At 35.7% G+C, this 27,642-nt stretch overlaps 1 protein-coding gene across 2 annotated transcripts in view; it reads left to right on the forward strand.

The window, feature by feature from the left end:
- Dora (zinc finger SWIM domain-containing dorado) overlaps positions 1 to 25,052 on the forward strand; it is a 54,474-nt gene extending 29,422 nt beyond the window's left edge. For both annotated transcript variants that reach the window (XM_083087699.1, XM_083087698.1), the window contains exons 2-21: positions 13,622 to 13,876; positions 14,899 to 15,068; positions 15,291 to 15,601; positions 15,671 to 16,097; positions 16,197 to 16,448; positions 16,537 to 16,827; positions 16,933 to 17,547; positions 17,635 to 17,811; positions 17,896 to 18,082; positions 18,247 to 18,373; positions 18,460 to 18,616; positions 18,694 to 18,890; positions 18,986 to 19,478; positions 19,558 to 19,686; positions 19,760 to 19,970; positions 20,085 to 20,368; positions 20,440 to 20,544; positions 20,628 to 20,995; positions 21,127 to 21,276; positions 21,361 to 25,052. In XM_083087699.1, the coding sequence (XP_082943825.1) occupies positions 13,633 to 13,876; positions 14,899 to 15,068; positions 15,291 to 15,601; positions 15,671 to 16,097; positions 16,197 to 16,448; positions 16,537 to 16,827; positions 16,933 to 17,547; positions 17,635 to 17,811; positions 17,896 to 18,082; positions 18,247 to 18,373; positions 18,460 to 18,616; positions 18,694 to 18,890; positions 18,986 to 19,478; positions 19,558 to 19,686; positions 19,760 to 19,970; positions 20,085 to 20,368; positions 20,440 to 20,544; positions 20,628 to 20,995; positions 21,127 to 21,276; positions 21,361 to 21,427 (4,962 nt within the window). In that variant the 5' untranslated portion in view covers positions 13,622 to 13,632 and the 3' untranslated portion in view covers positions 21,428 to 25,052. The remainder of the gene's footprint in view (positions 1 to 13,621; positions 13,877 to 14,898; positions 15,069 to 15,290; positions 15,602 to 15,670; positions 16,098 to 16,196; positions 16,449 to 16,536; positions 16,828 to 16,932; positions 17,548 to 17,634; positions 17,812 to 17,895; positions 18,083 to 18,246; positions 18,374 to 18,459; positions 18,617 to 18,693; positions 18,891 to 18,985; positions 19,479 to 19,557; positions 19,687 to 19,759; positions 19,971 to 20,084; positions 20,369 to 20,439; positions 20,545 to 20,627; positions 20,996 to 21,126; positions 21,277 to 21,360) is intronic.
- Positions 25,053 to 27,642: the final 2,590 nt, after the last annotated feature.

Below are 27,642 nucleotides of genomic sequence, written 5' to 3' on the forward strand. Positions count from 1 at the left end.
TGAACATTTCATACTGACTTTATCCCGATAGAGATTTAATATTAAATAATCCGATAACGCGCCTGGACAAAATTGATTAGATTGTCGTTGAGAGATTTGCGTACGTTGGGGAGGCTTTTGTACGGCATGTAACGACGTAAATGTAGGAATCGACGTGGTAACATTCAACGGAGATGAAAGGCATCGCATCGGCGTAAGAAGATTAATGAAATCGGTTATTCGAGCGAGTTGGATCCGGCGCGAGGTATGATTTTACAGGGGCTTTCCATGCGCGAATACCGACATTGTACGGTTTGATTAATGCGACAGATATGATCGATAAATCTCGCAATCACATCGATAGACAGCTTCTGAGAGCACTCGCGAAAAATATTCGCTTTTGGAAAAATAACGAGGCTACGTTTGAGCGCACGTTGATCAAACTTTGATCGACTTTTGCTACCTGCTTTCAAATTAAACGCTGGGAATATTGAGATGTTTCGAGCGTTTTTCGGGGAATGAGAGAAGTTTGGAAAAAAAAAAAAAAAATTATATGAGCTCTCTCGGAGAATTCTTTATCCTCTTCAATCAATTTCTTTCCGTACGAGTCACGAGGGCCGCGAAAGGTTTCCGACGAGAAATTCATCTTGCCGTTTTTACGCGTCGCTCATCAAGGCGAACGACGGCGGAGGAATCTTCACGCGAGATTAAATCAGCTACACAGAAACGGCCTTCGTACGGCAACGTGACATATCGCATTACGGCAAAATGGCTCTTTGTCCTCGTTTTCGCGCGGCGAGGGTGGGCGACCTCTTTCAGGGTGCAACGGTAGAAAGGGATTCTGAAATATGAGCGGGAGCTGCGCGAGAAAGGTCCTGTGTACACACATATACCTTTCGGATATCCTTCGTCGCTGCACAATCGCCGCGCGAGAGAGAACGCCCGATTATACGTCATTCTTCTTTTTTTTGAACGACCGTAGGCACGACGCTTGACTTTGACATTTTAATAGAGGAGTCGAAATATTTTGCGTAAAGTCTTGCGTGGAATTAATGGCAGTTACGGAGCGCGCTGACAGATATGTATATCTCTCTGTCAGGGTTTATCTCTCATTTGTAAATTATTTAAATTTAAATGACACTCGACATGTAAATTTCTCTCCTCAAATTGGGGATTTTTTAATTTTTAATTATAAATATCGCATAAATATTCGACTAAAATCGGGAAAATAATCGAGTTCAATTTGTATGATATTAACAAAATTGGCTTTATCTACGAAATGGCCACAAAATGTTGAAAATTAATTAATCTTGCTTTCGAAAACGCTCTCTAATTTGCGAATTATTTAAATGATATTTGACATATAAATTTCTCTCTTCAAATTAGGGATTTTTAAATCTTCCTTAACTGTGCAAACGTATATCGTATATATGAATACTCGGTCAGAATCGAGAAAATAATGAAATAACCAATCACGAGATATTAACGAAATTTGCTTTATCACCGACTTCTTGAAATGGAAATTAATTCGTTTTGCTTTCAAAAACGCTTTCTAATTTGTGGATTACTTAAATGACACTTGACATAAGTAGAAAAATTTCTCTTAAAATTAGAGACTTTTTAATCTTTAACTGTGTAAACACCATATATATAAATATTTGACCAAGACTGGGAAAATAATCGAGTCATCATGAAATGTTAACGAAATTTGTTTTAAATTTGCAAAATGGCTACTGATTTCTCGGAATGAAAATTGTGAAAACTTTGCTGGTAATAGCTATTCGTCTTGCTTTCGAAAACGTTCTCTCTCTCTCTCCCTCTTTCTCTCTCTCTCTCTCTTTGTTGTTTTATTTCCATAATGCTCGGTGAATCTACCTTCGACCCGGAAGAGCCATCTCGCTCGACCGCAAATTCAATACCGCCGACACCGAGGCCTCGATAAAAATCGACGAGATGTTCCGGCCGATGGAAAGGACAGGGTTCGTCGCCGAGTGGTATTATAGTCAAAAGCATTGTTTCCTTGCCGGAAAGATATCGAGACAAACCGCGAAAGATTCGAAGAATATGAAACGTCCTGTTAAAAAAGGATTTACTTTAATTGCATGTCAAGGAACTGAAGATGTTTCAGGAAGATACATTCTCCTCACAATCGCATTAATGATTCATCCATTATTTATAAGTTCATTGATCGAGAATCACTTTTATTTGTAGACTTATAACAGACCAGTATTTTATAATTTCGAGTCGCAGGTTTTTAACATTCGACACTGAATAAATTTAGTTTCTCAGGCAACGATAAATTTGATCAATCTCTCCTTTCTCGAATTTAAAGCATCACGATGATGCTCGTTGATCTCTCCGATTAGCATCAGGAAAGAGGAACCGGAAAAATAATGATATCAGAAATCGCTAATCGCCTTTATTGTACGCAAGATTTCATTATCGGACGACAATAATAAATTCACGCATGATATATGCATCGCGAGACGTTTCGGAGAAATACGGTATATGACGCAAATCAGCCAGTGCAATTGGGAGGTCCGGGTGGATGCGGGCGAAAAAAATTCGCTCGCCGGCGACAAACGGTCCACGCGGGACGCGCGGAAGACGAATAAACAATTTTTATGGGACGAAGATAAAAATTGAAATCTCACGGGTGCCCCTTCTCATCCCTCTCCCCGCTTTTCGAGCTGCCGGCGGATATCGATCGTCGGAGGTCGATGCACTACCAACGTTGCGCTACGCGAAATTCATTTTTAGGGGCCCCTGGGGAGGTGTTCTGAAATTCACGGCTGGAAGTAAAACGGAATAGAACAAAAATGTCAATCGCGATTGCGGAAGGAAGAATGAAGGGGGGATAAAAATTTTAAAAAAATGAAAAAAGGTCCTTCTCGCGCGTCGAGTCGAGGTAGGGTGCTTTGAAAAGCGCCACCCTGTCTCGCGACTACGTCCGAATGCATTAGCCTGTCGTGCATTCGATTTCCCTTTCTGTCTATATATTTTATTCCACAGTTCCATGCCGCGGAGGATGCCAGACAACTATCAGATTTGCATTCAACATCTCTATTTCGGTAGATTGCTGCGTTATATTTTACATTCCTTTGTCATTCCCGCAAGTGCTCCTCCCTCGCTGCTTAAAATACATTACCGCATTACGATTATTCCGTATCGTTTCGCGAGAAACAATTCTCCATCCGGTCGTCCGTTGTTAATTGCTAATTACGCGATTACGACCGTTACAATTGTAGGAGCAACGTGATATTTTTGCATTAAATACCGCTTTTAATTAAGGCACTCGATGCTCCCTGAAATTTCTGGCATTCGTAAGGTATTTCATTAGCGTCGCTCGAGGGCTGCGAGGGGTCGAACAGTTTAGCAAAGAGCTTGTTTCCTATAAGGATCCTTTGTAATAATAGCTCGTGCATGCTATCGTCATCCACGAACAACGTAAAGGCGGAAGTATTACGAGGAATATATCCTCGTTTCTCTAACAATCGCGTATCTTAAGAAACGATTGAACTTGCGGCTGTGCATATGTCTTCGCGAAATCTTTAATTTATCCCTCCATCCAATGTGCTATTAAATCAACTTTATTGAAAATGTCATTAATACGAAAATTAATAATTCTATGATATATATAAAATTAGAAAATCATTTATATATTCTAGAATAATATAAAAGGATAAATTACTCCGAAATGGGATACGAGATTATGCTACGCGTTTCATTTTCCGTATACACCTTATATATTTAATAATAATCTAATATTATATATTAATAACCTAATATTATATAGGATGTTTCTTAATAAGTTCGAAAAATGTTAGATGATATTTTGTCGAAAATTAAGGGGGATTTTTCATATAAACATATACTCCTACATCCCTCCTTGTGGAGTTACACTCCTCCAAAAATGGGGGTAAAAATTAGGTTTTTATTTATTTATTTTTTTTTCAAATTTGGAACAAGTTAAAGAAATGAAATTAGATGGATATTTTCTACTAGTAAAAAGGTTATTTATTAATATTTTTTTAGCCTCCTGTATTATTATAAGGGGATGAAACTAGCAACCCCTATTCAATTTTTTATTAGAACTTTTTAATGGGCCGGAATATGATCATCTAAAAATATGCATTAAAAAGTTTGATTTATTTAGAAACTTTTTTATTTCTTTCATTTTTTTTCATAAAATTAGTAGTTTTCAAGAAAAAAAATAAAATACGTTATCGTGCACAGCACGATGACGAATAGCATAGGTTTCGAATTACGAAGTTAAATTTTAAAATAAAAATAAAATTAGAGTAAATGTTGGGAAAATTGGAACAAAAACAAAATTATAATAAAAACCTAAAAAATAAAAACCTAATTTTTATTTCCATTTTTGGAGGATATATATTAATAATCTAATATTCCTTAATATAATCCTATATATTAATAATCTAATATTCCTTAATATAATCCTATATATTAATAATCTAATATTCCTTAATATAACTTTATAATAAATGATCTCTTAATATAACTTCTACAATAGCTGCACGTGTCGGAGTTTTGACTTTTATATGGGAAGTAACTTTCACGATGCATCTCGCGGGAGATCTTTTCGAAAAGAAGGACGCACGTGGTGGCACACGTTGGGAAAACGTTGACGCGAGCTGCAAAGAGGCATTGTAAACTACGAAACAAAGCGCGAGAGCGCCATTATTTTAGGTGGAAATTAACGGAACGGTTCCCTCAGGAAGTAGCGCATAAAACGCGGTATATTGCGTCGCGTAAACATTTTGTAATTTTAAACCTTTTTCCAAACTATTCCGCTTTGTCGTATTTCAAATCCCTACAGGATTCTCCGAATATCGGGTTCGTTTTTAATGTAAAAAATGGAATTATTGTACTGTCTGCAACTGCTTTTACAGTGAAATTTACACTGACTCTGGCGAAATACATACACTCGGATGGACGAGCTGAATCATTAATGTCGCAACGGAATCTCTCTCCGCGTTTAGAAAGTAAATATTAGGGGAAGTGTGTGTTCCCCAGGAACAGCTCCATTGGACTACCTTGTACGTTAGCTTGTCGTGGTTCGCATTATGTCGTGCAGTTTGTAAACACGATGGCTCGAGGGCCGCGAGTGCTCGCGAAAAGCATCCCCCGGGCGTAAAATGCGACGCGTCCGCGACGGGATGGATCGGTTTAACATGCTTCGCTAAACGCACGTCCGTTGAATAATGCACGGCTCTTTTATCCCCGACGAGAGAGAGAGAAAGAGAGCGACTCGCGGGGGCGTAGCTCACCAGGCGTGCTGGGTTTTATCGTTTCTCATCGCTAGGAAAAAGGCCGTATTTCGACAAATCCCGGTCACACGTGGATGGATAAATCTTTTCTCATGTTGGCACGAGAAATACGGCATTCGACTAAACTGCAAGTTAATCCGTTGAGAAGTCTTTGAGAGAGAGAGAATCTTATCGGTTCTTTACCAGGAAATGATAAATATCTCGTAATTATATTAAATAATATGAAATTAATAAATAATAATATTGTACAATTTTTTGCGGAATCTACTTTGTTCACAATTTTCGTCGAGCATTTTTCGACGTGCATTAATTCTGGCAAAGAAGGGTAATGGTTAGAGCAACGAAAAGCATCAAGAAACGGGCCTCGTTGCCGAAGGAGCGGAAAGAGGGATGAAAACGCTCGTGCATCGCGAAAATGAGCGAGAACAAGGGGCATTACGCAAATGAGGAGAGCACGGATGGAAGGGAGAGGCCGGGCTCTCGTTGGGAACGGAAAACAATGGTTAATGCCCGGGGTTGTAATCGGAAAAATGTCTCCTCTCTGCCATGGAATTCGAAAAAAGGATTAAAGTCGGAATATAAAAATGAGGCGAAACTGAGGTAATATGCGTTAACCCTCGGGGCACTTAAATTCTTTCCGAATAATAAATGCATCTTTTACATTTGATTGTTAAATTTCATTATTAAAAATATATGATGCGAAAGATAACATTTTTGCTACCATTTAATCGCATAAATTAATTTATGCAAAGAGTTTGTAAGCAAAGTTTCCGTCAGAAGGTATTTTCTATTTTATTTCCAAGTCGAAATTAATAAATTAATGTGCGATTCGAGAATAAGAAAAAGATAATCTAATCTACCGCAGACTAGCGAATTTTTCAGCAGATTATTTTATCGCATCTCTTAATAAATTGCCAACTAATATATATCTGAAGATTAATAATTATGCGTTCGAAAGATAAAAGCATTAAATTAAAGTATATTTACTAGGGGTTCAAGTGGGAAAATTTGTCTGTGGCATCCGAGGTGAAGTTTAACCTTTAGTGATTTAGGATAGTTCGCGGAAAGACTTTTCCATCCGATCTCTGTCTCATCCGGGTAAAGAAGAAAGTTTCTAATACGTTGACTGTGCCCCATGAATCATATTTAATTCATGATACAGTCGCGAAAGTTCGCGTTAAGGGAAACTTTTAATCCGGAGAAATTCCCGAAGCCTTGAAGCCAACGCAGCCTAAGGAATTGAGCAATTTGTTATTTCGATCGACGCGAAAATTGGCGCGAGAAGCTCATAATGGACGCGTCATTCACGATTCAATCGATAAAAAAAAAAGAGTTTTGATTAATCATTAAAATAGCGAGTCCCAGGTCGATGGTGAGAGAAGTCGGGATTACGAAATACGACTTTCGTTTATTAGTCTCGTCGTGTTACTTTCCTCTCGTCGTACTTTTGAAAGCGTGACGAAAGACACGAAGTTAAATAGTAGTTTATCAAGCCGGAAAGTTGAGTGATATCCACTTGTACGATGCGAGTCCGGGCGAGCTCTGACGAGGAAACGCGTTTCCTCGTATCTCCGAGCGAATGAAAAGTTTCTCCCAATCTTCCCAATCTGAGATCCGCTGAAAAATCTGCATGGTCCACTTTTCTCGGGTTCCCGTAGCGAATTTCAAACTTCCCTCATTCGATCTATCTCTTTGCCCGCGCAAACACTCTGTGATCTAAATATATTTTACTGTGAACCGCGCTGTGTGATATCATACGCTTTTACGAAAAATCCGATAAAGCAATCCAATCAGAAAATTTATATCGGACTTTCCTTTACACACGTCTACAAAAAGTCGCTTTTTACATCCATATCATCTAGATATTCATTTGTGGGATGTGTTTTGAGTCCTCAATATTGGAACAATATTTTATTTTCCTTTTTGTCCTTTCCTATCCGGAATGACTTGAGGAAAGCATGTGTGCGTAACGCTAAATAATAGAGTCACGTTGTAAACTATCATATTAAAACAAAGTTTAAGCATTCGCACTGAGTTAAAGGCTTCTTATATTCTCGCCATTTGGCAAGAATGCAATTTCATTTCGCGACGAACCGAGACAAGACGGACGTCCCTTTATTACGTTAAAAGTTCCTGCTGGCTTCTCTGGCCCCGGGACGTGCTCCCTCCCAATAGCCGTATTTAAACGCGGTTTCTCTAGATTAAAACCCGCTCTTTGAAACAATAAGCGAAACAAAATTCCTCCGAGCTCGAAAGCTCCAATTTATCATCGATTGATTTTGAATAATGCGCGCTTTTAATCAAGAATGGAACGATTCTCCTTCAAATAAACAGACAAACAGACCCGTAGAAATTTTATATCAAATCATTATTGCTTCTCTCTCTCTCTTTTCTTTGATATAAAATTATTTGTTAAATAATGAGAGCAGGCTGTTTTCTAAAAAAACAAAACCGCTTACAAGTCAATTTAATCGCTCGTTTTGTTTTTATCGCGAGACTCGTGGTCCATAACGACGACATCGATCCTTTATCGAGGGTCGACCGCGAAGAGGAACTCGGCGGAGAACGAGCTGAAAATTTGCAATAAACGTGCGCGCGCAATAGTTAACGAACCGTTACTCGGTTCCATCGGTCAACACATCGATGGAGGCGCTTTGATGTCCCATGATTGCACAACGATTGTCGGCAACAATCACTTTTCCCTTACTGCTCGCTACAAGAAACAGAAGTAACGACGGTGCGCTTCCCTGAATAAAAGGCGAAAAGCGTACGAAGTTGCGGAAAATACAATTGTCCCCTCCCAGGAAAAATCCTCTTTTAATCTTTCGAAGCGTGATACAGGTCTTTGCGATTTTTTTTCGGTCCCCGTCTCTCTCCCAACCTGCTCGCATTCATTGACATCGCCATTCATCGACACTTTGCTAGGGAGACTTAGCGCCTTCGCCAAAGTCGCGCCTGCATATCTGGCAAATTTATTTCGATAGTACAATTGGAAGGTATCGCTCCGACAACGTGACGACCATTCGCGATTCGGGCAACGGTTAGATTTTATTCCTCGCGAGTTTCGACATAATATGAAATTTAGCGGCGAAACGTGCGAAATCTCCGTCCCGCAACTCCGTCGAGATAAGAACGTGCTACATAAAGAAAATCATACACTTAGTAGTCTACCGGTGAACCTTTCCGGAATTTACCTTCGAATTTACCTTCGAGATTACGATATTTTCATTCGACGAAGCAGAGTTCTCATCGATTTAATAAAAATCCATTATTTAGCGTATTTCCGGAATTGCGGCGATCCAATATTCCGCCTTTATATTTCGACAAATCGTTCTCTCTAAAGATGAATCAATGAAAATATCACTAATTTAAACAGTAAAATAAGATTTCACTTTTTTGTTATTTTATCTTATATCTCACTGATTATGGTCAGTTAAAATAAAATTCACTGTAAAATCAGTAAATTTCACTGTAAAATCAGTAATCGCTAGTAATCGCTTCGTTCATTACCGGTATGATCGTTATTTCTCGTATTTAAGTTTTTTTTAGTCATAAGAATTATATAAAATTTACAAAGAGCGACAGATAAAATTAGAAATATTACTTCGATTTAATTCTGATACAATCTCAATAGAGAAGCTTCAGATATTAAATCGATTTTATAAGTCGAATAAATAAATGTCTGGCGACTTAATGAAAATTATTCGTTCTTTATCTATTTAAAATAACAAGTTCAATATACATGTAATATATAAATAAAATAAAATTTTTAATATAATAAATATTTAGTAAATATAAATAAAATTTTTAATTTTATATGAAATAGATAGAGAGATGAGTTGTAGTTTAATATTACTGATTGAAACAGTCAAAATTATTAACTAATTCTTTCAATAAAATATCACTGATTTACAGTGCTGTACTGATAACTGCTGTAATCAGTGACTATTTATTGTTTTTCAGTGATAATACACTGATTCACTTTTAGAGAGTTTCTTTCCGATTTGGACGACACAGCAACGTTCAATCGTTAAAACGGGTGTATTATTAGGGGTAAAACGAAAAAAGGATCCTTCTCTCCCCCAGCGCGTTACGAATTGGTATAAACATTCTCGCCGCTGTGTGTCGCGTAATGAGACGAATTCGGAATTATATGCAAATTTTATTTCTCTCCCGATCCAGATTGTATTTCGAGGGATTTAAAAAAGATAATCCCGGTGATTATGCGTACACTCGAGCGGTTCCATTTGCGTGGAAAATGAGTTTCGGTCGGTGCTCATTTGCAAAAAATATTCACGGATCTTTAATTGCCTTCGTCACTTTGCAAGCGAAAAATATTATTATCTATCTTTTGTTTTTTATTTCTTTATTTCTTTGTTTTTTTCTCATTTTTTTATCTCTTTAAGTTTAATTTTTTTTCGTGATGTTATTTCTTATTGTGTTGATCTTAAAATTACTCGAGTTACCAAGGGATCTCTTCCCTCATTTTTAATAAATAAATATATCGTTGATTTTTTACACAATATTGCCGCAATTATTCCTCAACTATCGCAATCAGGAGAGCACGATGATTAAATCCACCGGATCGTCGCAATTGTAAGTATTGCGACGATTGTTCGCAGCAGGCGGCTTAATGCGTCTGCTAAGCTCGACAGTTCGATTATTCTATCGCGCCGATCGTATTTGCCGTATCCGTGAAATGCAACCGCGCTCATCCGATGGAACCGAGAGAGTTTCTCGCGGGCTTTCGAGAGCCCGAACGGAAATAACGTTACCGTTGCTGCGGCCTATTATTAATGGAAATTCAATTTCTATTGATTCAATTTCAATTTGATTGCCGAGTATCCGGATCGCGGAAACTGAACAGCGCTATGCGGACTTGTAGAAATATTTGCTCGCACATCCACCGCCCTTCTCGTAAATACATTTTAATAGCGCATAGATATATTTCGATCCTAGAGCTATTGTTCCCGTCTGCGTGATTCGCCCCTTCGGGATATTTGCAATTTTATTTCTTAATTAATCGCGAGGAGCTTTCAAAATAAGCGGACCCGAAAAATCGAAATATCGCTAATTAATATTTTTTTTATTCCGCGAAGCGAAGTATCTTTGCTCAATATTTTTCTGCTCTACTTCGATTCTAGCGAAAGGGATTTTAAGAGATTTTAATGCCGGTGGCGAGCAATAACATTTCGCAAAATTAAATCATGATCCAAATCGAAAGGCGCCAATTCGATTATAGCGCTCTTCCCATTTGATCGAGCAAATTCCGCGTATATAACGCGGCCGCGAAGCAATGGGAAATTTTTGCAAATTGTTGGTACTCGACGCGAGATTGGACTCGCGGGATTGTTCGGGGAGAATTTTCCGGCCGCAGTTTTCGCGGAAACTGAAGGAAATTGCATCGCGCGGCAAAACCACGACCGCGAAGCTCGTTATGATCCTTACACGCGAAAGACCTGGGAGAAGTAGAAGGCGAGGGGAAAAATGTGAGTTTTTTATTCATTTAACGGTGCTTTACTCTCTCTCTCTTTCTCTCAGTTCATCGCATCCGCGATAACTTGTTGGAAATTCCTCGCGAAGAATCGCTCGCGTAAATTTCCCTGTCAAATGTCACGTGCGACGTGCAAACGCGTGCTCTCTAAAAATGATTAGTGTATTATCACTGAAAAACAGTAAATAGTCACTGATTACAGCAGTTATAAGTACAGCACCGTAAATCAGTGATATTTTATTGAAAGAATTAGTTAATAATTTTGACTGTTTCAATCAGTAATATTAAACTACAATTCATCTCTCTATCTATTTCATATAAAATTAAAAATTTTATTTATATTTATTAAATATTTATTATATTAAAAATTTTAGTTTACTTATATATTACATGCATATTGAACTTGTTATTTTAAATAGATAACGAACGAATAATTTTCATTAAGTCGCCAGACATTTATTTGTCCGACTTATAAAATCGATTTAATCTCTGAAGCCTCTCTATTGAGATCTATTGTATCAGAAATTAAATCGAAGTAATATTTCTAATTTTATCTGTCGCTCTTTGCAAACTTTATATAATTCTTATGACTAAAATTTAAATACGAGAGATAACGATCATAGCGGTAATGAATGAACTAGCGATTACTGATTTTACAGTGAAATTTACTGATTTTAGTGAATTTTACTTTAACTGACCATAATCAGTGAGATATAAGATAAAATAACGAAAAGTAAGCGTTTCCACTGAAGATCAGTAAAATACTCACTGATTCTCAATGAAATTTTATTTTACTGTTGAAATTAGTGATATTTTCACTGATTCACTTTTAGAGAATGCATAAACGTAGTATTTAAACGTGCATAAATTCGCGAACGAGCGTTCATTCATTAATCCTGCCGACTATTTTTAGAACGACAGCAATTATTTCCTCGCTCGTTTTATTATTTCACGTAAGGCGGGAATATGCATGAATATGCGAAGAGTATACTTTCGCGTTGCGAGGAATACGTTTTTCGATTCCGGCGGTCTTACCTTCCGAGAAAATATATTCGCGATGTCATATTCCTTTGTTTGAAACTCAAAGTTGCGTCCCTGCCGGTCTTCCTAGCCCAAGATCGATAAAGTGCTGAGTAACATATTCTGTGGAAATTCTCGCATATGTCGCTTGCATTGGAAAAATGAAACTACGCCTGCAACTTAATCTAATCACGGATAGGTATAAATTTTCCGACGATAATTTATCATTATGTGATAGAGGAAACACGGAATTTTATAGAGAAATTGTACATATTTCATATCTTAGTCATATAATTTTTCTCTTCGGTATAAATCATCTTAAATTTATCTCTTTCTTTGCAGTACATCATGAAATGATGCATATAAATGGAAGGTCATAAAGTTTCAAATAATTCAATGTATTAAGTTTCATATTTTTGAATCCAGAGAAACGTCCCATCGAACCGTTTTGTTTTTTCTATTCTAGAAGATATTTTCGAAATTAATCATACGATGATATCATTTATGTAATTATATATGTGGTAAAATAAAATTTGGATAATCTTTCGTGTCGATCAGAAACGATTATTAATATCTATAATAATTATAATTATCGTCAAAAAATATTTCCGAATACTCATCGTTTTCATATTATTTTTAATTATTCTTAATACTTCTCTAAATTTAATTGACTGTAAATTTAAATGAAACTCCCTCTCGAAACCACATTACCACTTAGTCCCATTGACTGTTTAGTTGTAAGCTTTTAGAATATTTAATATAGGGGGAATAATATATGGACTAATATTATATGCCATGTATAATTTATATATTTTTAACAACTTGACATCTTCGGCGATTCGATAATGTATAAAGCCAACTATTGCCACAACTATTTCCAATTATCTCCACAACTATTTGCGATATGTTCGATATTAATCTGGATATCTGAGGTATATAGGAAAAATATATACAAGAATAATATATGTATATAAATAATAAAATATGTATATAGGAAAAATATGTTAAATAGTTTAATAATTAATAAGTTTGACATATGAAACACATGTGTCGGGTATATTAATATGTACTTTTAATCTAATTTTGCAACGAAAAGTTTTAAAAACGATTGTTTCCTCACACACACATATTCTTTATTTTTCAGAATAATTTGTAGTTAGATTAGAATAATTTGTAGTTATATTAATTTTTTTAAATTGCACACACTTGTACATAATAAGGACATTTAACAATTACAAAACTATAATTTATTACATTTGAAAACAATTAGATGTGTTTTACTCAAGTTTTGTTCAAGTTTTCCAGTGAAAAAGGAAAACTTAGCGAAGACTAAAAGTTTTTTTTACAGATGATGTGCGTACGTTTTCCCGCGACAATGTCCTTAGATGGTTTTTATTCTCTCTCTCGAGTACTCGTATTAAGTTTATCTTGGAAAAATCGACCGCTAGACACGCTAACTTGCAAGCGGTGAACTCGCGAGAATATGCTCGATTATTATTGCAGTTCTCGGTGGTTACGAAGTCGCAAGAAAATATCGCTGTCGCGGCTAAACTCGCGACAAACTATTTTTCTGCACGAGCCCGGTATACGTAATTATAGAAAAAGAGGGAGAGAGAGGAGGAAGAGGGAGTACTATGCAATTATATATTGCCTAGCTGTGCAATAAATGAATGTAAAAGGAAAAAGAAAATTATACACATATGTCATGAGCGATTTTCCTTGTCTATTCAATCCTTTTTTTCCCCTAAATCTCTGAAGAATTATCGAATAAATTTTTTCATATCGATTTCTTTTATTTATTATCATCATCAATTATATTGATATAATCTTATTGCAGATGGACAACAAATGGTGCCTACCCTCTGCGAACTTTCGGCACGATGCGTCGCGTCTCATATTCCCTTCGAGTTGGTGGAGCACTTCTATCCTCCTGTACCGGAGCAACTCCAGCTGAGAATAGCTTTCTGGAGTTTCCCCGATAACGAAGAGGATATACGGCTTTATTCGTGTCTCGCGAATGGTAGTGCCGATGAATTTCTCCGGGGCGAACATCTCTACCGTGCCAAAACCGTCAAGGAGCCATTGCAGATCGGTAAAATACTTTGCGCTTCATTTATTCTTATTTGGCGATTTTCCTTTTATCGAAGAAAAAGGAGTATTATTATAAAGAAGATTCTTGTTTTTTTTTTTTTTTAATATCCTATGATCTTCCAATATCGGTAAATGTATAATAAATATAATATCACATTAAACGTATATTACATTAAAATGCATATTAAATGTATATCAAGTTTATATTTAATAGTTTATAATATATAATATAGAGTGAAAATATAGATAAAGAGCTTACAAAAAATGTTATTTTAGTAAAAAATACTCAAAAATAATTTGTCGATATTAGTAGAGTCCACATAAGACTTAAGAACAAGACAAAATAATATTCCTAAAAATATTGTATTGATATTGAAAATTTTCGAAAAAACTTGTCTAAATTTTGAATGAATCTTTGTAACAAAAATTTCGTTTTGTGTTGTCTTACCTCAATTTTATTTACATTTTTTATTTAATATTGAACAAGTGTTTAAAATAATATTTAACATAATCTTTATAATAGATAGTTATTTCTATTTATATCATTCTTGTTTACACCTCCCAAGCATCAAATAATCACATATAATCTGAGAACCATACAAGTATACAAAGGTTTATGTAAAATTTTATATTATTTATTTTTTTTATTGTATGATTGTTTCAAAATTTGTTAATTTGTTAAATGTTTTTATTTAGTCAATCAATTTTTTTTTTTAATTCATAACATAGCGATTTTTTTCTCATCTAATTTCTAAAGATACATATTTTAGCTTTTTTTGGGAACCAATAATCTTAACAATCTTTTGGTATAATCTTGAATCAAATTAAAAATCTTGTCTCGAATTTCGAGATAAGACAAGACAATATTAAGACTGGTTCTGGTATTTCATGCAACTCTATAGATTAAGATTTTATGTTACACTCTTTGCGGCAAGTTTCCGTAAAATATCTCTTGTGTAATCTCTTTTTACCTTAAATAATTTCTCTTATCAATTATCTTATTATGCGCGTTATATTAAACAGGATTCCATCTGAGCGCCAGCGTAAATTCGCAAACGAATGGGGTCAGAGCGCAGTTCAACGTCGCTGTAACCTTTGACCGACGCAGGATCACATCATGTAACTGTACCTGCTCCTCCACGGCCTATTGGTGCGCACACGTGGTAGCCGTTTGCCTACACAGAATACACATGGTATATGCATCTTAAATTTAAAGAGATACGCAATGAACCTAAAAAAATAAAAGAGGGTTTAGATAGCTTTCGGTGGTTTTTTATTTTATTTTTTTTTTATCTTGCCGTGTGTGTGTGCGTGTGTACGTGTATGTGCAGTCGGAAATAAAATTTGTTCCTTTACTACCCAATTTTTCAGCTAAAGGTTTGATTATTTCAATTGTAAACGCAATACTCTTTCAGCCAACACAAGTATGTCTGAGGGCGCCGGTTAGTGAATCCTTATCTCGTCTGCATCGGGAACAACTGCAAAAGTTCGCTCAATACCTCATCAGTGAATTGCCGCAGCAGATTTTACCTACTGCCCAACGGCTTCTGGACGAGCTACTCTCGACCCAACCGAGCGCCATCAACAGTTACTGCGGAGCACCAGATCCAACAGCCGGTGCTTCCGCTCACGATCAGACTTCCTGGTACTTAGACGAGAAGACATTGCACGATAACATCAAGAAGATCCTCATCAAGTTCTGCGTTCCAGCTCCCATAGTCTTTAGGTGAATAGCGCCGCTTGACAAGCACGCTTCACCCATATAATAACTTAGCTGATGACATGTCTCTTTCAGTGATGTTAATTATTTGAGCACTACCGCGCCGCCAGCCGCTTCCGAATGGGCATCGTTGCTGCGACCGCTGAGAGGTCGCGAACCGGAGGGCATGTGGAACCTTCTTTCCATTGTGCGAGAAATGTTCAAGAGAAATGATCGCAACGCCATCCCTCTTTTGGAGATCATCACGGAGGAATGCATGGCCTGCGAGCAGATCCTCGTTTGGTGGTTCAACACCAAAGTTGCATTACTGAACGGCACTGGATACGGCAGCAAGCATAATATGAACAGTAACGTTCACGCTTCTCAACATGCGTGCTCGTCTCTGTGCGATGAGATCGTTGTCCTTTGGCGATTGGCCGCTCTCAATCCCGGTCTCTCGCCTTCGGAACGCGAGATGTTGCACGCTCAATTTATGAATTGGCATTTGAAGATCATGGATAAAGTGAGCATCGCGTACCCCAAAGCTTCTTTCCCTTCTCCCTTGTTCTGAGTAATTCGGACAAAGGCAAGTTTAACAAATTAATTATGTGTTTGTTTACAGGTCGCCAAATGCCGTGGCGGAAGTTCTGTTTCACATAACTCACATAATAGAAGCAACAGTTCGCAGAAAGATTCTCTGAAACATGATCTCGCAGTCTTCACCGGATTCAAGTCGGCGCTTGAGGCTTGCTACTTAGATTGGGATGAATACGTCTTGCCGGGAATCACGTATACCGCCGAGAATAATCCTATGTATCATTGTCCTTTCACCTGTTTTCGACATGCTGGCGATACGAGGACGGAAGTTAATCAGGTTGGCAGTCATTTTCGCAACAAATTATTGTCATATCGATTAAGTAAATATAATAGGTCGAGGAACACTATAAACGCGTCTATTTCAGGTAAATTCCAGTTCAGCGGTATTGAATTATCAACCACCGATCTCGCATCATCACGGTCGACGGCCGTTGAATGTCGGTCTTGTCGAATACGGCTATTTGGATAGACGGCGGTTGAATCCGCGCGAATTTCCAATGTGTTCGAGAAGCGGCGGCGGCGACGGAAATCGTAGCAGCGTTAGCTCCGAAGGTTTCTGCGAGAATGATACCGACATTCCCGATATATCTGAATCTCAGGTTGTTCTTAGACAAGGTTGTGCTCAATTAAATAATTGCGGCGACACTGATTCGCAGGTTATTATTATTCTTTCATTTCCTATTCAGATCTATTTTATAGTTATATTATTGTCATCTTTTTTATTTAGATATTTTTTTCAAAATCACAACGTATTATTTTAGGAAGGGGCTGGTAGCGAGTCATCTTCCAACAGTAACGTTAGCATGAAGAACGCTCAAGGATCGGACAAGCATCGCTCAAACGCCTCGTCCGAAACACATAGTGATAGTAGTGATAGTAGTAATAACAAACCTACTTGCGAGAATGGAAAGTGTAGTAGGACGAATCTCGCGGAGTGTCGTGACAAGTCGCGCGCGGCTGTGTCCAAAGGGGTTGGTATTAAAAACGAACAAGAATCCGATCAGGAAAAGGAAGCCGGTAGACCGTTTAAGGATGAGAGCTCCTCGTCCAGTAGTGACAGTCCTTCCGGTGACGAGTACAATGTTTATTATTACGATCCGAAAGCAGTGACTAATAATAGCGGTCTGCCGAGTAAATATGTTAAAAGCAATATGCATGCCCCCACCACTCCGGATGCTAGTATAGTTCTGAATAATTTGAAGAAAACGGAAGATCCATGGGACATTCTATTCGCGCGGGCTGAGGGGCTTTATGCTCATGGTCATACGAGGGAAGCCTGTATTATTGGAGTACAACTAGCTGAGGAACTTTTGGCAAATCCTCCCGATCTTATGATCGAAGGACCGCCAGTACCGGTGAAAAACAAGCGAAAAAGGGTAAGATTTTTGAAAATAAAAAAATGTAGATTTGAAATAATGTTAATTAAATATTAAATCAACAAAACGAATATGTTGTCGGTACAGCAACATGTGAACCCGGCATCTCATCAAGTAACGTGTCTCGCATCAGCGACTTTAGCAAAATGTGGATTTCTATGCACGGTACTTGCCGAGAATCCGGAATATCATAATTTAGCATTTCGTGTAGGTCTTTTTGGCTTGGAGATGGCTAGACCACCAGCTAACACAAAACCTTTGGAGGTAAGAAAAATTGAATGAAATGACTAAAAAGTAAATTTTATTTCATATCATTTATTGAAAATTAATGGCCTTATTTTTAACTAGGTCAAGCTTGCTCATCAAGAAAGTGAGTTGGTAGGTTTGCTAAAAAGAATTCCTTTGGGACCGACAGAATTAGCTATGATAAAACAGAGAGCCGAACAACTAAGAGATGGTGTTATGAGATCAAGAGGACACGCGCTCTTGCCCATTATGTTAGCTAGCTTCATATATGATGCGCTTGACGTACCAAGTATGGAATATTATGTATTCAAATTAATACACATATATACCTTGAAATGAATTTTTTACAAATAAATATCTTATTGTACGTTTATAATTATAAGTAAAAAAGATTATGCATATATTTCTTATATTTTATAAATAGGAAATAAAAATATGAAATATTTTGTGCAGGAGTGAAACTACCTGCAGAAATTGATCCAAATCTTGGATTTGATGCTGCTGTAGCTGTCTTGGGGTTGAAGGCGAATGTGAGCGAAGCCGATCATCCACTTCTTTGTGAAGGAACTCGTAGACAGAGGTAACTTTTGCGCCATTACATATGTATATATTTATATATTTGTTAATGCAGATGATAACATGTACAATTTTTTGTTTTTGTTTCAGAGGAGATTTGGCTATTACTTTGCTAGTGCATTACAAAGATGATCCCGTGAAATTGGCCAGAATCATGGACAAATTGCTGGATCGAGACGTTCATCAACTCATTAAGTCACCCATTCTCAGTAGTTATTACACTTCGAATCCACCTACTAAAAGCGAAGTAAAAGTCTAAGATATTTCGTGTGATATGAGAACTTGCGCGTAACATTTATTTAATAATATTTTGTAAAATTTTAGATGGCACGATTTGTTCACGACGAAGAACGCTCGTCGCCGCTTGGAACGGACAATGGTGGAAATGGTGATAACATCGTCGGCACTAGCAGTAGACCTCATAGTAGTACGAGTGCGGAATTGGAAAATGGTATCAGCACACTAACCATACAACCGCCGATTGTTCAGCCACCTGTGCCTATTAGAACTAAAGAAACGCGGTGCGTTTTTTGTAGAAATATATATGCATGTGCATAATATGATATATTTTATATCGTATAACATTACGTTGATATACCTTCTGTTTTTTTTTTAGATATAAGAGTAAAAGGCTATATCCATCTATTCCCAATCAGCCTTCGGAAGCGAGTGCGCACTTTATGTGCGAATTAGCAAAGACCGTGTTATCAAAGGCCGGTGGTACCAGCTCAACTTCTTTATTCACTCAACCATCTACCAGTCAAAATCATCATGGTCCGCATAGAGCGCTTCACATGTGCGCCTTCCAACTTGGCTTGTATGCCCTTGGACTCCATAATTGCGTTAGCCCAAATTGGCTCAGTCGCACGTATTCGAGTCACGTATCCTGGATAACAGGCCAGGCGATGGAAATTGGTGCGCCAGCCATCTGGTTCCTCATTGATAGTTGGGAAGGACACTTGACGCCACCGGAAGCTGTCAGTATAGCCGATAAGTCTTCAAGAGGCAGTGATCCAAATATGGTTAGAGCGGCGGCGGAGCTTGCTTTATCTTGCTTACCACACGCACATGCGCTCAACCCTAATGAGATTCAGAGAGCCATATCTCAAGTATGTACAATGCAATCAAATATGTTATGTGCAATGGAAGATTATTTGTGTTATTGAATATTCTATTTTGTCCCCACAGTGCAAAGAACAAAGTGAGGCCATGCTAGAGAAAGCTTGTATCACAGTGGAGAATACCGCAAAAGGTGGCGGTGTTTATCCAGAAGTGCTTTTCCAAGTGGCAAAGTATTGGTACGAGTTATATCTCCGGGTAAGTTTAACTGGTGTAAATGGATTAATTTATTATATATATCCTCTCTATTATTTTTTCTTTATTTGATTAGCAAACTCCTGGTGGAGATCAACAGGATGAGATTCCTCATGATCCTCTGCAATTGGATCTCAACGGGGTATTATTAGTCGAGCCGGGACCTTCCGTAGATCTATCGAATACTCAAATGATGCCCGGACCGGCGCAGACAGTTGTCGTTACTAGCACGCAACCACCTCCTCAGCCCTACACTCATCCAACAATTACAACTCTGGCGCCTTTAGGTAAAACAATCAAGCTTTAAGCAATTTTCTTTATTTCTTAAAAGTATCATTTTAAACACTCTCTTAGAGAAGTATCATTCTACATAATTTTGAATATTAATATTTTTGTTTTAGGAGTCAGTATGCCATATGCTGTAGGCCCGTACAGCTTTGTACATCCTCACCATTCTATCGCGACATTTAGCGGTCCGATGCCTTCGCATCGAGTCACTCTACCGCCTGCACCGCATATGCAAATGTATCATCCGTTTCCGCATCATCCTGGACACCCCCAACATCCACCGCATCCACATCATCCATCTCCGGCTGCCCCACCTCCACCTGGACCGTATTACACGCCGCAACCTCCACCGACGCCAGGAACGCGTCATTTATACACGATGCAACAACCTCTTCCGGTAAACATTATTCTGTTGCGTGTTTTTATAGTCTCAATAATCAGATAAGAAACTTTATATATTTTATTCAGGCCCAAGCAGGAGTGGCTGGTCCTCTCCCTGGGCAAAATAGCTTGGCTGGACCTGCGTTAGTTCAGCCACAACCCATAATATCGACTGTGAGAGCTCAACCTCAGGTAATTCCCAGCATTGCAATGCAATACACATGATAATATAATATATTTAAATAAAAATATATTGATTATATGTTGCGCTTTAGGTTCATAGACAAAGTCAGACATTTAGTCAACAACAATTGCGGACTCTTGTTTCTGCATACCGTGTGGGTATGCTAGCGTTGGAAACTTTGGCTCGCAGAGTGCATGATGATCGGCCTCAAGCCAAATATGCGCGCAATCCGCCCTACGGAGAGGATGTTAAATTTTTACTCAGAGTTGCGAAGCGACTCGGTACGCAGTACATGCATCAGCTTTGCATTTGTGCTGTGAACAGCATTGTTAGTCCTTTTGTTCTTCATCATGTCGCTCTGGAAGCGGCCCAATATCTCGCTAGAAACAATCCAGCGTTCATCGTGCATCATCTGAGATCTGCCTTGTTGGCTCCTCTAGTACACAAGTGCCAACAAATGTTAGTATTGATATTTATTATATAAAAATGAAAGAATTAAAGATCGTGGTTTTCAGAATCTTTTATACTCGACTAGTGATTAATAATAATTAAGTGATTTAGATAATAATTTGTACGTCTTTCGATTTCAGGTATATTCAATGCATGCATCAAAAACTGTATCATTTAACAGCTGGCGATTATGAAGAATTCGCAAGTATTGTTTGCGCAGCAAGAGCTGCCTTTCAAATTAATCCCGAAGGAAATACTCAATTCAAAGAGTGGTTACAATCGATCAAAAGGTGAAATAAATACAAGTGCAAATATTTCATAGGAAATGGATACGCGAATATGTGAGAACAATAATTTAACAACGATCTTTTCAGATCTCAGTCGTGTAATAAAGATCTGTGGGCACAAATCAACGCGGCGTTACAACAAACCGGCAAATGACACAGAGCGGAGCCAGGCGTGACGTGGCTCACTTCCCTTCCCCATCCTCAACCTCCGCCACCACCACCACCACCACCACCACCACCGCCACCGACAACGACAACTCTCGTTCTACAGCATCAACATCCCTGTCACCCCCATCCACAGAGCGTCGTATGCGTTCACGGGCTGGCTGCAGTCAATAAGCTCGCTTGGGATAAGATTTCTATACCATGCATCATTGAAGAACCGACTACACATCAGCTACCACCGCCTCATCAACATCAGATGATCGCCGGTCTACCAGGACCATCCGCGTGGCAAGAACCAACTGATGGCCGTGGTTCTCAGAGAATCAATACCAGAGACGAGCGAGATTTATCTTAAGTTTAGTTAATGTATATTTAGAAACGCATAAGTACTCTAGAATTGATGAAGATCAAGATATTGATGAGAACGAATATGAGTTAGATTAATTTAATAAAATAACATATTATATGAAGTTTTTATAACAAACAAATTAAATATATTTATATAAAATTATATTAGTTATTTTTTATACTGACTTAACAGATATCAAAATTGTTGCGATTTTAAACAAGATAATAAAATGATTGATGGAAACATTTTTCTATTGAATAGATGGGCTTTAGATACATTAAATATATAAATATAAAAAAAATAGTGTGATCATATATAGTCATCTACTACATCTAAGAAAAAGAAAAATGAAGAATTATAAAAACAAGTATAAAATACTAGACATATATATTGTAACTTATGTGTGTATTTATAAAGATAAATAACTTAAAATCTAAAGAAATACTTGGCTTATGACTTGCTCGCGCGTTTTTTATATGATTCAAAGTCAGAACATGAAATTTGATTCATAGTTATTTATATATACATATCACTTTATGCAGAAAAGATACATCTATATGATTAGAATCATTTAATAATTCATCATTTTTATGCAAATCTCACTATGCGAGTAGCATATATATAAAACTTAATATACATGCTTATATGTGTGTGTATATATATATATATATATATAATATATATGTATGTATGTATGTATGTATGCATGTATATATTAGCTTTTTTACTTCCTTATACTTAAATGAACATGATATTAATGAAACCACATATAGATTAGGTAAATTTAGTACATATATATATAATAACATATAAGCAAAGCATTTCTTTAGATTAAATTAAATTACTTATGAATAATAACTGCATTTTTTAATAATTTATTTTTTTTTTATTTTTGGGGAAGATGCAGTATGTGAGAATATCACCCTAATTTTTTTTTCAATTCACTTATTTATGAAGATTATAATCAAATTTGTATTAGAAAAAATATTTTTTTACATTTTGTTTCTTTATTATCATATTTTATATTTGTATATCTTTTTTACTTCTTTATGGACACAGACATATATGTATAATGATGATTATGCTTGTTATATACTATCTATATTAGATTCGATATGATCAAAAAATAAAATATTGATTTCATAAAAGTATCTTTTGCAAAAAATAATGTTATATTAAATAATTTGATATCTATTAAATCAGTATCATAAGTATAATATAATTTTATATAACATATATGTTAGATTTTTTGTTACAAAGATTTTATAATATGATATATTATGTGCTGTGCTAATTAACATTTGTATAAATTATATAACACATTCTGCAGTAATATAATATCTTAAATTACAAAATGTCATAAAGCTGCATTTGCAGGATAGTACGATCATACATTATTGTCGAACAATAAGATCCGTATAAAAATAATGAAGCATTGAATACACTAATTTATAACAGCAAAATAATTACATAAAATAATATGTATTTATTTATATATTAATATATATTAATATATAATAAATATATATTAAAAATTACGTTCTTTCTTGTACTATTTTTATTAGCCGCGATTAAAATTTCCTACCTAATTAAAATTATTAAATTTCACGAAGGAATGCTTCTACATATTCTACATATATTCAATGATTCGTTCCAATTTGCAAGCAAGTCATCAAACATGCAGAATTATTTTAGGCAATAATAAGTTCACAAAGAATAATTTCGACACAATTATAAGAAAATAGAATAAGAGAAATATTATTTTCGAATTGATTCAATATATTTCAAATATATAACGTATATGAGTTTTAAGAAATAATATTGTATTTCGTATATTATAATATTTCTTGCAAAATAGAGAAAAACAAAGCTGAGAAGAAAAAGAGACGAGAAAGAAGAGGAGGAAAAAAAAACAGAAAAATAAAAGGGAATAAAGAAAGAAAAAGTAAATAAAGAATTATGAAAATTAAAAACTAAATATATATAATTTATTAAATTTATATAATATATAACACAATTTTTTTAAATATAATTCGAAAAAAGTATTATATTGCTAAGTTTTTATACCGACAAAAACATATATAAAATTTATAAATTAAGTAAAATTACATTGAATATATGAATAAGTTTCACAATATATGTTGTAGCAAATAAACTTTTATGCGAAGTCGGTTGGATGCATTGGCGCACATCAAAATGTACGATTTAGACACGATTTGCATAAGGACACTATAATACATAATTAATTGTATCAGAGATGGTCTATATTTACTTAAAATATTTTCTATAATGTATCACATGCGATACATTGAAGAATGAGACAAAATAAGACTCGGATGCGAGCCGTCTATCATGATTCGTTGGGTTATATTATTTATCTTTACGTTTTTATATTTAGGCAAATTAATGTACAACAAGCTTTAGAAAGAGTTCGCATTAATACGGACTAGTGCATTCTAGAGCGAATTCACATTATTTTAAGTTTTACACATACGTATACTATATATATTCACTTTATACATATTTACTTTGTGACTCACATGATTAACCTGAAATCATGGACTATGCTAAACGTGTGTACGTGTCCTAATCAAATGATGTGTGCATGTGTGTGTGAGATCGAGATATATTATTGATCACCAGGGATTCTATATATACGTCTCTTCATGTAAATTTGTGTACTACCTAGTTGTTTACATTTCAATGTGCGTCAACGAGAATTAGTGCATCCTATAAAATTCACATAAAAGTTTATTTGCTACAGCATCATTCTACGTACATGTTTTCATCATATATGAGAATACAGAAATAATAAATTTACTCATATATATATTCAATCTAATCTTACTTAATTGTGCAAGTCACAAAGTGAATATGTATAAAATTTAAGAGAATGATGTGAATTCGTTTGGCCGTATTATCGCGTATTAATGCGGACTCTAAAGCTTGTTATACATTAATGTCCTTAAATGCGAAAACATAAAAATGAATAGATATTAAGATATAATAATTTACTATAAAAATTTTGTGCATAAAATGACGATGTATTATATAACGGTCAAAAATCAAAATATATGTTTGGGACTCCTGTTGGACGCGTAGAAAATAACCGAATCAAACCGCGGAGCCATTTTCTTAGTTAATTTCATGTCTTTGGCTGCGCAATTAGATAGGAAATTTTATTTTTATCGATAGATAGAATTAATTCTTCTTTTGTTTTATTTTTGTAAACAAATGACAGTAAAGTAAAAGATGGTAAAGCCTTCTTTCGGATTTTTCCTTTTTTATCCCATTATGCTATATATATATACACACACACACATAATATTCGTTTTCTATTGTATCGTAGATTTACATTATTCTAGATCTGATCATAACATATTCTCGTTTGTCATTATTGACAATTCGAAAAATGATCTCTGTAATTTTTAAATTAAAATAATTTGAGATATATAAATAAAGAAAAAACTTACAGTCGACATATCACTTTCAGATTTGAGCCACCTATCCACGCAACACACACACCTTGTATCCTATAAAATACACAACTGATTATAAGATTTACTGTCTTTGCTTTTCTTCTCGTTGCATGCGTTACGTTTCCCGCTTTGTTAAAAGAGTATAAATAAAAATGTAATGCCATTTTTATTTCTTTTTTATTAAAGCTAATTAATATATATTGGTGGCTCGTCAATGATAATTGTAAATCTTGGTATGTATCTTACGTTCATTATAAATTACTTAAAACACTTGTTAAGCTATTATAGAAAAAATGAAGAAAAAGAGAGTTTTTCATTGCTTACATTAAATCTGCGTGATAGCCTAAGTGTGTGAATTATAAAGATTAAATAATTAAATACCGCAACATATAAGTATAAGAAGGAGAAAGATTTATTTTCACTATGTAATTAAAAGCTATAGCACGCGGGTGACACGCCATGCGAAGTGTATTACGATAAAGATAAATAATTGTTATTGTTTTTAGTATGTGAACTCTGAACAGTGCCTCGTCAAAATCTATGTGAAGCCCTTTCCGCAAGTCGAGAGATGTTCCGTGCATAAGGTCTAGCGTCTATATAATTCGTCTCTACGATATTGTTTACTATCTGTTATTCCGTATTCTTCGTCGACTCTATATCATAGGACTATATCACTCGAGATAGAGAAGAAGCTAACATAAGTTCAATTCTAGAAGTAACATCGATGTGAGAGTAATTATTAAACGATTAGCATAAGTTCGTGGATTTAGAATCGTATGTGTAAGCTACATCCCAAGTTTGTGCTAGCGAGCAACTAGTCCGACTAATCTGACTTTTTTTATTCCAACGTCACCCTAGGATCGACGTTTTTCGTAAAAAACGCTGAAAGAGAGGCAGGAACGACAATTCGTTTCCATTTCAACACGATATAACACACATCGATGATGCGGCTTGTATTTTTGCGCGTTCTACGTAATGTCGTTTGAGATAGCGTTAAGCGAGATTTAGCGTGCGACTAGATATCCGTAGATATGTAATAAATAGATGCGTCGTCATGTAGGCTCAACCCGTACACGAGAAACAAATGTTTTAAATGGCACTGCCACTAATTAACGATATCTTGACGATGTGATTGCAATTAGCAATACTAAGCGTTAATGACATTGCGTTGCGACGTTGAGACTGCAGACGACAGGTAGACAGATGTATTTTCGCGCTCGTAAAGTTAAGGCTACCCGATACTTTTTAAAGCAAGATATAATTACAGTCTTTCCTCACCTCTTTTTTTTCAAGAGAAGCGAAGAAGGACTATAATTAACTTTGGCATTTTTTAAAAATTCACGCTCTTCAAAAGATTGAAGCTAGTTGTCCATATAAATAGATCATTGTTAGAATAAAATCCGACTTTGAGATTATAATCTTGCTAATGATTATGTGATTTTAAATATATTTTCATTTTTATTTATGAAAACATATTTCAAATAATAATCCTTGATCAACGCTTTAAGTTTCATTCGTCATTAAGCGGCTATCGATTCGATTAGCGAAAGATAATAAATGAAAAGAGATTAATGATGGCAATCTTGTGATGCAAAGCGACGATAAATACAATCTCGGATTAGTGGAAGATAAATTCATCAAAGTTAGTTACATCCATGATGAGTTTATTGGATATTGTCGATATTATCTTCAAAAATAAGATCTGTATCTTAATTGTCGTGATTTTTATTCGTTACACAGACAGTCGACAATGTTGTACAAATACTTCGCGTCGTGATCAATAAGCGGGGATTTTACTTGGACAAAGAAAACACACGTGTTTTATTCATAGATTTCTTACATATTATAAACGATATCTCTAATAAATGATCCACGAGAGAGGAAACGCGTCATCGTAGTATTTGCTCTAGATATGACATTTGCGTGTTGCACGTATAACCGATAATGATATCGTAGTCGTAGACTAGTCTCATTAGCCTACTTATGATTAGACGATTTTTAGCGGTAGAAGTTATAGTTTACACACATACACACATAATATCTCACGATGAGAGGACATACACTTAGGATGAGGGAAATGTCGTTCTTCAGCGCGATGGTTATATATATATATACTAGATGTATTTATATATATATAGGCTATTAGAATCTATTGTCTATTTTACGTATTGTAAGTTAAGATGATATTGCACCAGCATACTTCGGTACATATAAGCCACATACATATTTAATACAATGACAAATATTATTAGAAAAATATTAATAATCCTCTTTTTGAAGCTTTTTGAAGATGTACGTAACATAATACAGATAAAAGGAGAGACTATGTTTCTTTTCTAAATTTTTTTCTATTTTTATGACGTCAAGCAATATTCA

The sequence above is a fragment of the Camponotus vicinus genome, unplaced genomic scaffold, assembly GCF_025532165.1.
Source record: "Camponotus vicinus isolate PSW18456_S1 unplaced genomic scaffold, iyCamVici1.0 SCAF_13, whole genome shotgun sequence".
Taxonomy (NCBI): Eukaryota; Metazoa; Arthropoda; class Insecta; order Hymenoptera; family Formicidae; genus Camponotus; species Camponotus vicinus.